Here is a 10,791-nt window from a genome sequence, read left to right as displayed (position 1 = left end):
TTTTTGCCCTGTCAGCATCTAATCAACATCAGGGGAGACAAAACCGCTCAAGATTTGATTGAAACCACTAAAGGGTGTTATTAACCCGGTTTTAGTAATTTGAGGGTGTGATTGTTTCGGTTTTGAGCTCAGGGGGGTATGTATCCCAAATATACCTGGCCATGGGAAGCCCGGCCCGGCCCGGCCAGGCGCTGCCCCCGGGCCGGGCTTGGGCCTAGATTTTGAGCCCGAAGGCCGGGTCGGGCCCGTCGTTTTTGCGTTTTTCTAAAGGTCGGGCCGGGTCGGCCCGGAGCCCGACGGGCTTTTACGCGTTCGGGCCGGGCTCGGGCCAAGAAAACAGGCCCGATGGCCGGGCCGGGCCGGGCTCGGACCTGGGTTTTTTGCGTCGGGCTTGGCTAGGCCGGGCCCGAGTTATGGCCAGGTATAATCCCAATGGATTTGGGGGTGATTTGTATACTTCTTTCTTTTCACTCCCCTCCCTCATCGCTCTGCTCAAAATAAAACAAAATAAAATCCCCTGCCTCCTCGCTCGCCACCGACGGCGCCGCCGCCGCCGCCGCCCTCCGCCGTCGCCATGTCCATCGTGGCGGACCACTCTCACCCGCGGGAGGAAAGCCGCGTGTCGACTCGCGCCCGGTACGCAGAGCAGCAAGCACCATCAGCCCCCCCTCCGTCGATGCTCCTCCCTGACCTCTCCTCCGTTTGTGTTTCTTTCCGCAGATCTTGCTCCGATTTCCCCAGCCGGACGCCGGCCGAGAGGCTCACCGACGACATCCTCGTGGAGATCCTCTCGCGCGTCCCCGCCAAGGAGCTCTGCCGCTGCAAGTGCGTCTCCAAGCACTGGCTCGGCCTCATCCACCACCCCGACCACCGCAAACGGCTCCCCCAAACCCTGGCCGGCTTCTTCTACGGCCGCATTACCAGTACCACCGGGCAGCGGGTTCTGGAGCTGCCCTTCCGCTTCACTAGCATCTCGGGGGACGGCCGCTCTCCGGTCGGCACCTCCTTCACCTTCCTGCCCAACCAACACCTGCCCGTCGATCTGCTCGATTCCTGCAACGGCCTCCTCCTCTGCCGATGTCACCACGTTTCCGACGGGGCTGCCGCATTCCATTATGTCGTGTGCAATCCCGCGACCGAGAAGTGGGTCATGCTGCCCAACTCCGGCAAGGACAGCAGCCAGGTGGCCACCACATCTCTGGGCTTCGACCCGGCCCTGTCGCCGCATTTCCATGTGTTTGAGTTGGTACAGCAGCACAAGTATGGCGAGAATAAGAATACCGACATTTCCGGAGTGGCAGTGTATTCGTCTGAAACCGGAGAATGGATTTACAAGGAGAAGAGATGGAGCAGAGCTACTTGGTTTGCTAGTTGGCACTCCTCCGCAACAGTTTTTCTCAATGGCCTTCTGTTTTTTCGTGCCCTTGACCTTAAATTACATGATTGTGTAGCTGCGGTTGACGCAAAGGGAGAAATGTGGATGAAATTCAGGGTCCCTGGTGGTCAGGTTGATGGTTTTGTTCAGCGGTCGATACTCGGGGCCCCTGCTGATCAGTTTGATGATTTGGATCTGGCTCATGGTTTTATTCAGCGGTCGCAGGGCCGCTTGCATTTTGCCAACTTTCAGAGGGATAAATATGGTGTTGCCATTCGATTACTAGTTCATGTTCTGGAGAACTATCAAGACAAACAATGGATATTGAAGCATAGCATTGAAACTTCAAACATATTTGGATGGACAGATTTATGGCTTGATGCGGATTTTGATTTTATTGCGATTCATCCGGAATGCAACTTGCTGTTCTTTGCTGTGGGGGGTATCACATTCATGTGCTATAATATGGATAATCGGCAGGTCAAAGTGATCTCCCATCTTGCAGATGTCAAGCCGCTATTTCTGCCGTATGTGCCGTTGTACACAGAGTCACAATCATTGCACATTTGACATTAATAGAGAATGCTGGTGCCTTCATAAGAAGTGGATCTCTGATCGGGTTCAGTTATTCGTGCTATGGAGCAGTGGGCTTGGTATGTCTGCTTTTATTTGGCTCTCGGTTTCTCTGGCTGATGTATGCATGCTCTGAGTTTGGAGCAATGGTGGTTCAGTATGGAGGGAATTTCACTGATTATCTTTCGTAATTTGTACTGAACTTTCTGTGATCTGTATTGGTTTCTGATATGGGCAACCTCCATGCATTTGTTAGCCTCACGTAGTAAACTTTGTTATCCAAATTATGATCATTATTGGGCTTAAACTTTGTTATCCAAATCCCCAGGCTTAAACTTTTATATTCCATTTGCAGTCATGGGAGTGATAAGCACCTTATTCAGTGATTTAGTAAAGGACCACTTGTCTGCTGACGATATGATGTCTGAAATTCTGCTGATGATGTTATGCGGCAAATCGTATTTTTTTTCTTCACTGCCAATGTTTTGAAAATTAAAACCTTTGGTTCTAATATCTGTTAGTGTAAAACTTGGATGAATGCATGCCACTTCTTTGGATGCTAGTTACTTCTGGTGTGCCTCACATAGGAAATGTTGCTAGCAGGACATCATCGAACGCGCCATGGTTGGATCATAATTTTCATTATTTTGTTAGAGATTTTTGCTTTTAGAACATGATGACGGTGCTCTTTGTTTGTGGATCTTGATCAGTTTTGGTAGCTTAAAAGAGTTTGAAATTAGCACTGGCGTGCGCCTTTCTATTGTAGTAGTTGTGCTTCTAGTGCGGTACTTGTAATGCTGCACATACAGCAAGTTTGCAGAGTTGTCTCTGAATTCTGACCTTTGTATGTCCTATACGTTGAAACAATCCTTGTGTCCTGCGCTCCGACAATGTTCAGATTCGTAGTGCACTGCAATTGCTGCCCGAATTTGACCAAAGCTACCAAAAATCCCCTTCTAAAATTTTGTATACACAGTTGCTGAACTCATCGTCAGTAATAGAGTGACAAATGTGTGCCAAGGCACATGAACGAGCCACGATTTGGCCGAAATTGTTAGCCACAACTGCAGCAAGATTCTGTACGAATCTACGAAGGATATGTGGTAAAAATCTGTTCTTAACGAAAGTAAAAAACCATAGTGATTAACCTTGAAAAGTTTTCACTGACCGACACTTCTCATATAACTGAATTTAAACATGTTGAACTCGGGTGTGGCAGATCAATCATGCAAAAAATGCGACGACGATTCGGATCATGGGCATTTTCATACTGGTCATGGCCTGCTCTGCTGCACGCTGACAACTTGAAGCACCAAAACATCCGTTAATTCGGATTCCGATCCTGCCTGCGCTGCGTGGATTGGGAAGGAAACTGACAGGTGTTAATCATGATTTTAGACTCAGGTGCAGTATTTGGGTGATTGCCCAATAGTAATGCTGGACAATTACAGTTACAGGGGTTCCACAATACGTGAGAGCAATGCGCCTATAAAAGAAGAGAGATGCATGACCCAGTGAGAGAATTGAACCCTTGGTGGCCAGTAAAGGGTTTTAATTTTGACTGAGAAATAAGATACGAATGCCCAGTTTCAGCAGGTCTGCACCATGTCATGTCCGCATCATGGTTAGTTGGGTGCAGTAAGGGCTTGTTTATTTGTGGCTCTGTGTAGTACCACTAGAGGGATACGCGTGCTTTGCCGCGCCGGGAACACAGAAGTGTGACGTCTATTGATCAACAGTTGTTTTTACGTTTGATGAATTCAGTGTGATTGGATTGCTCTATCAATTTTGACCCAGCGGAAAGTCTTTCTATTTTACGACAGGTCTTTTCTATGTGATATCCAGGTTTTGGGGTCACTGGATCGTCAGCGTGAGCCGGATGGAGTCGGGGAATACAAAGGGTAGTGGCCCTTGACTGTACTAAACATGCCACACATCAAATGGCCTAACAAGATTTGGACTGACATGCGCATATTTCTCAAAGATTCAAATGTAAATTTTGCAAGAAAAAAAATGCAAGCCATTAGGCATAGTTTGTAGTAATGATGAACTGTGAAAATAGCACAGTTCTGACAATATGATTTACTCACAACTATGAGGCTTCTTCTCTAAGAACTAAGTATGATTTATGATGAGCTTAATATAGTTACTTTGAACATGCAACCAAAACTAATTTACATCTACTATCCGACCTAAACTAAATTTGTTTCTCCTTAGCACGGGTTCCTTCATTTTCACAACAAATGGAACACTGGAGGATGACTGACACAGTAGTGTTAGTCCATGGAGACCTTGCTAAAGGAGTGAGATCGTTTTGGATCTACAAGAAAATGTTATATCTTTATAATTTGCTATACTGCTCTTTAAACAATTAATGACAAATAATGTGATGAGAACGTTAGTGGTCAGGTACAAATACTGGGAGAAAATAATGACATGGTTGACGCTGAATTTCTGTTCCATTTCATGCTCCAAGGAAGGACTGCAAGGCCAAAAAACATTTGATAAGAACTTCTGTTCTAGTTCATGCTCCAAGTCATTATCTCTTGCATAACATATGAGGAAATAGCAGTAATGAGCAAAACCAAAAGAATGTACTTAAATGGCCAGCTAATCAATCCTGATCTAGCCAAAGCAAAATAGCATATATGTTCATGCGACAACTGAAGAAACTGAAGCTGTGAAAAGTATAGCATAGTTGATGAACTGGTAAATTGCTCTTGTGGTTTCATGCATAATTTTATTAATCCAAGATAGATTCTCTTTATGTGTGGTACTACTCCTAGTTTTGTTTTCCTTCTATCTAGAATCCTACTGATTTGCTGAAATTTGAATGTGTGTACAGTTGGTACCAGGTCGCATATGAATGTGTGTACAGGTGGTAGCAGTGATATGAAGAACAATAAATTGTTAGCAAACAGTTCAGAACACAAATAGATTGCAAAGATATATGGTCAGAACTAAACTGTAAGTAATTGGAAATAGATCATACACATGTTGTCCTTAAAGTATAAAAATAGCAGGCATAAGCACGGTTAAATAGCAGTATTAGTACTATGTGTTTGCTAGCACAGGTGTGAGGTCTCTTATTAACTAAGCAACATCACGCAAAGGAAGAAGCTCAGATGTTCTTGCTCTACAAAAGAACACAGCCCACCTTCCTGAATCTGTAGTAGAAAAAGGTAAAATGAGCATGTACGTGAGCCTGTATCATCTAACCCAAAAGCGAGTGGCATTCAGTTCTGCTTAGGGCAACTCTAACCGATCCCCTATAAGTTAGTGGAGTATCTAGCCGAGTAAAGTTAGTGGAGAAAAATTATCCTTCTCTATAGGTGGCCGCACCTAGCTGATCCCCTAAACTTAGTGGAGTAACAAAAATGATATAGGCTTTTTGTTCTAGCCGCGTGAACTTCAAACACTTCACAATATACATCACTAAAACATTGAAATTCAAACATGCATGACATAACCATCATAACATATAGTTTCATCATCGCGATTTTGAAATAAAATATGCATAGTTCACCCAAAATGCATCACTTCAAACACAATGTTTGATCTAAAATCACCACAAACATAGCATGTATAAGTTGTGGATCGAGCCAACCAACTGCACGCACCACCACCCCCTCGGCCACCACCACTCAAATGAGGTCCTCAGAGAAGAAATCACCACCACCATCCTCTCGGCCACCATCACCACCACCACCACCACCACCATTCCGAAGAGAGGCTTCCAATTGGGTAAGATCTCCGCGTGAGTATATTTAGGGAGATTGGGGGTGGGGGGTCTTGGGCATTGGAGGACAATTTATCGTCCTTACGAGGTTTAGGGATCAGCTAGGTGCGTTGTAAGGGAGGATAACCGAAATTATCCTCCCTTAGCGCCAGATAGGGGATCGGTTAGAGTTGCCCTTAGTAGACAATCAACAGATATCAAGGGAGTTGCAAATCAGAAGCACTAGTTATACAACAATATTAAATCAATAGTAGGTGGCAATCACTGGGTGCAAAAATTTAAGGATTCACAATTGCATGCTAGTGTGCTCTCACAATTGCATGCTTCTTTTTCATGATAATATCCAGGACAAACCAACGCCTCGCAAACCAGCGTGATTTTCTCTTCATCAGTAGATTGATCTGATCTGCTTAGCACACAAGCAGAAGTCAGCACACAAAACATCTGTTAGTAGGTGGTAAAATTATAGAACCACATCAGATCAACATTAGAAAGCACTTTCTTGAAATTTTAGAAAACTTGGGACCACATGAAGCCCTCTGCAAATACTAACAGAATGTGGTGGCAGTACGATTTCCTCCTCTAAACTGGAACAATAATAATCAAAAGCAAATCCAAAATGTTGCCCACTTCTGATCAAACCGACATCCAAATGAATTGCCCAACTGTTATATACTACAACATTGCAGATTTGTGGGAGGAGATGTATAAAGTACTATCACTACTATCCCGCGTAGAGGGGCCGAATCCTGCGATGCTTGAACAAGAGGGCCCTCGACCAGCTATACGATGCCACCCATCGACGCCGCCGATTACGACTTGTGCTAGGGATGTATCAGTGCCATCAAGCCCAGGGTGCCACCAGAGTTGGCCAGTTCTAGAACGTCCCTCGCCCAGCCACCGATGTGCGTCGTTCAATGAGAGGATTGGGAAGAAAGGCTCTAGGAGAGACATGTGTGCCATTACCCGATTCCCCGCCGCTGCGGAGGATGCGTGAAGGAAATATGCCCTAGAGGCAATAACAAAGTTGTTATTTATATTTCCTTATATCATGATAAATTTTTATTATTCATGCTAGAATTGTATTAACCGGAAACTTAGTACATGTGTGAATACATAGACAAAGCATATGGTCCCTAGTATGCCTCTACTAGACTAGCTCGTTAATCAAAGATGGTTATGTTTCCTAACCATAGACATGTGTTGTCATTTGATGAACGGGATCACATCATTAGAGAATGATGTGATGGACATGACCCATCCGTTAGCTTAGCATAATGATCGTTGAAGTTTATTGCTACTGCTTTCTTCATGACTTACACATGTTCCTCAGACTATGAGATTATGCAACTCCCGAATACCGGAGGAACACCAGGTGTGCTATCAAATATCACAACGTAAATGGGTGATTATAAAGATGCTCTACAGGTGTTTCAGAAGGTGTTTGTTGAGTTGGCATAGATCGAGATTAGGATTTGTCACTCCATATTTCGGAGAGGTATCTCTGGGCCCTCTCGGTAATGCTCATCACTATAAGCCTTGCAAGCAATGTGACTAATGAGTTAGTTGCGGGATGAAGCATTACCGAACAAGTAAAGAGACTTGCCGGTAATGAGATTGAACTAGGTATGAAGATACCGATGATCAAGTCTCGGGCAAGTAACATACCGATGACAAAGGGAACAACGTATGTTGTTATGCGGTTTGATCGATAAAGATCTTCGTAGAATATGTGGGAGCCAATATGAGCATCCAGGTTCCGCTATTGGTTATTGATCGGAGATGTGTCTCGATTATGTCTACATAGTTCTTGAACCCGTAGGGTCCGCACGCTTAACGTTCGATGACAATATGTATTATGAGTTATGTGTTTTGATGACCGAAGGTTGTTTGGAGTCCCGGATGAGATCACGGACGTGACGAGGAGTCTTGAAATGGTCGAGACATAACGATTGACTAGATCATTGATGGCGCGCGTTGCCACGCCCGTCAGTTTGTACAATGAAATGATCTGAATTTTCATAAATATGTAATCACATGATACATTTTAAATTTTCATAAACGTAACAATACATTAGTGAGTAATCAAAAGAAATCTCATATATAGTCCACAAAACCATAAAAGTATACAAGTTAGCTTGCAATTGGCACAACAACATTCATAGTAAATACAACTAATTACTACTGCCAAGACATATGATAAGCATTACTCCCTCCGTTCTTAATATAAATGTAAGACGTTTTGGTAGTTCAACTGAGTACATGGTGGGATAATGAAACCTTTGCAAACATCTAAGAAAGGGGCCACCACATTCAGTGGAAGAAATGACAGAAATGACAACTGCACAAGAAATTACCATGGAAGATTGATCTCAAAGGAACCATATGTTCTGCAACAATGGAAGTGAAACATCATCATTACCTTGCAACACCTAAAAGGGAAGTCATGGAAGTCATCATGCTCATCAAATATTGAGTAGCAAAAATGTGAGCAAAATAAGGAAATGCACAATTGAAAAATGGTTGTGAGAATCATTCCTGCCGTAACCTGCTTTTTGTTCGTTTTTATATGAGGAGATCGTATCATTGTGGTAGATTGCAAAATTGCAAGGCAAATACAACATAAGTAATGTATCTTATGAGATATCGGTGGGCAACGATATAACAATATCCTATGCACCTTTGATGTCGAACCTCAATACCTTGTGACACCTAAAGGGAAGATGCATGCAAATCATCATGCTCTTCAAATCCTAAATAGCGGGGTGTTAGCAAAAGGAAATCACACAAAAGCTAATGCGAAAACTATACACTCATAATTTGATCCTTCTTGCATATAGTGTTCTCATCTGAGCCACCATATCAAACGAGTCCATCTGCAATTTTGTAATAAATAGTCTTGTTTGATGTTTCCGCCAAAGCATGTTCAATAATATGTTTATACTATTTGGCTCAGCAACGAAAGAACGGAGAAAATAAAGACAAAATCTGCATATAATAATAAAAAAATGTGAACATCATTGAGATGAGACTGATGCAACGAAATTGCAGACAAGCAATCTCATACCAGAAAGCATTGTACATCACCTATCAAGTGAAAAAACAGAAATTTAGAGACCTCATTATGAATTAACAGGCGGGACTTACAATCATCATCTTATTGTCCAACTACAGTTAAAAAACATCTTATTGTAAAATCAAGTCCAGAAAACACACATGTATGCTCATTTTCTTTGATTAAGAAGTAATACATATATTCTTTCAAAATTGGAGATTGGAGATGAGATGGACAACCTACCACGCTTCTGAGTATTCGTTGTTGTCACAATGAGCCAATATGATGCTTAGGATCCCAATAGACCTTCATTCAGGACAAATAAACACCGGCCTAAAAAAAGGACCAATCAACTTCAAACCTAAAAAAAGCCACACAAGTAGAAATATTAGCGGCAAATTACAAAACTAAAAGGCACATCAATGTATGATACGATAGTTTAAGAGGATCAGGGTCAGCTCATAGTAAAATAGCACTGTTCAATATATCGAACATGTTAAGCTGAAAGAGATCATCTGAATATTGATCGTAGTTGCATCATCTTTCAAAGCATCATGATGCAATGATACAATGGTTGAAAAATCTATTAGGGCAACTTCTTATTTCTGAATCTGTAACAGAAGACAGGAAACATTCGCATGTCAAAACGGAAAAGGCAGTACTAAACAAATTCATATACCTATAGCACATAAGTGTTCAGTTCTTACAGAGAGACTATCCAACCATAAGCGTTTAGTTTGACTTAAAAAGACATATTTCAAATGGGTCATCCTGTGTGTTCACTGAATCTTATTTCTAATTATACTAAGTGTAAAAAATGTTTTCTGCGACATATCAATATCTACCACCAACCATGAAAATATTAGTTTCTAAAATATGCATACGACATACCAAGTTTCTAATTATACTCTGTGCAGTGCTTTCAATTGGAATCAACCCGGATCTCATTACTGAGATAACAGGACACATTATTCGAGTTCAAGCCTTTGGGGGGCAATACCAAAATGCCGGCAAACACAAAACATGTTTCTGCCCACATATAGACTATATCAGCAGAACGACTAATCTACTGCCAGAAGTAATTACTAAACCTATTAGCCTATTACAAGGTACAGATCAACACTCAAATCATCATGCCAAAAATATATACCTATAGGAAATGATTATAATTCACGCATGAAGGCATGATCCATCAGCTGAATGCAGCTTTTCCTCTTTCTATGGAGTTAACACACGTACCAGAACTACCAACCTAGGGGTCATCACCAGCTCTTGTATGAGGTTTCATTCTCCAAGTTCAGGGTCACCTGCCAAGAGTCGACGAGTCGACGTAGATGCATGTTAAACTCCAAATAAACATGTCAATCTAACGAACAACCTAGATCTCGAAATCTGTTGCACGTTCAAAGGACAGAATAATCTACCTGTGGATCTGGATTGGTACATCGCCGTTGCGCTCCTTAGACGGTGCCGACGGGACTACACTGCCCGCTGTGGTTCCACGAGAACAGGATCCGGCGTTCCCGCCACTGGCGCAGGCGTTGTGCGCGCCCCTGGAGCCTGCGCGCGGGAGGGCCGCGACGAGCGTGGGGAAACTGATGTATCACCGTCGTGGTTGCCATCCACGTGGGAGAGGAAGAAGTGCCGCCGCCAAAGGTGTGATCGGCGTAGGAGAGGAAGAGGCGCGAGAGAACGGAGGTCGGTAGGTTATTTTTAGGGGTTGGAAGGGGTGAGGTGTCAGGTGTGGTTAAGGTAGCGCACACCCTTGTATTGTATCTCAATCCAGTCAGCTACATGGGCTGCCTTTAGTGGAGACTGAAGCCCAATTTAATACGCAACGCCCAAAATTGTCACCAGAGCAGCAGCCCAAGATGTTAGCGCTCGTTTGTATCGATCAGAGCAACCAGAGATGGGATTAAGAGCTAATCTAATGGCCAAAACTGCCTAAAAGTGGTGATCCGACGGCCGGAAACACTGATGGCTTGTGAGTGCTGGAAAAGTGTGCAGTTTTAATGTATCTAAATATATTGGAAGGTTATGTTCGGACAT

At 43.2% G+C, this 10,791-nt stretch overlaps 1 protein-coding gene and 1 long non-coding RNA gene across 2 annotated transcripts; one reads left to right on the top strand and one right to left on the bottom strand.

Annotated features, from left to right (window-relative positions):
- Positions 1–453: 453 nt before the first annotated feature.
- Positions 454–2,330, top strand: LOC123158055 (F-box protein At5g07610). Its single transcript, XM_044576195.1, has 2 exons — positions 454–636; positions 721–2,330. Exons 1-2 carry the CDS (start codon positions 575–577, stop codon positions 1,943–1,945), a joined length of 1,287 nt encoding a protein of 428 aa, XP_044432130.1. The 5' UTR covers positions 454–574; the 3' UTR covers positions 1,946–2,330.
- Positions 2,331–7,835: 5,505 nt separating this feature from the next.
- Positions 7,836–10,468, bottom strand: LOC123161395 (uncharacterized). The gene is made up of 3 exons (XR_006480691.1): positions 10,167–10,468; positions 9,982–10,049; positions 7,836–9,103 (listed from the first exon to the last, which is right to left on the bottom strand). It is a non-coding gene; the product is annotated as an uncharacterized lncRNA (long non-coding RNA).
- Between the last annotated feature and the right edge of the window lie 323 nt (positions 10,469–10,791).

Source organism: Triticum aestivum, chromosome 7B (genome assembly GCF_018294505.1).
Source record: "Triticum aestivum cultivar Chinese Spring chromosome 7B, IWGSC CS RefSeq v2.1, whole genome shotgun sequence".
NCBI classification, from domain to species: Eukaryota; Viridiplantae; Streptophyta; class Magnoliopsida; order Poales; family Poaceae; genus Triticum; species Triticum aestivum.
Note: the sequence above shows the minus strand (reverse complement) of the source record. Positions and strands in the feature narration are given on the sequence as shown.

Coding starts and splice junctions, on each gene's coding strand:
- LOC123158055 (XM_044576195.1), top strand. CDS start 575: ATGTCCATCGTGGCGGACCACTCTCACCCGCGGGAGGAAAGCCGCGTG. Junction 637..720: donor CGCGTGTCGACTCGCGCCCG/GTACGCAGAGCA, acceptor TTCTTTCCGCAG/ATCTTGCTCCGATTTCCCCA.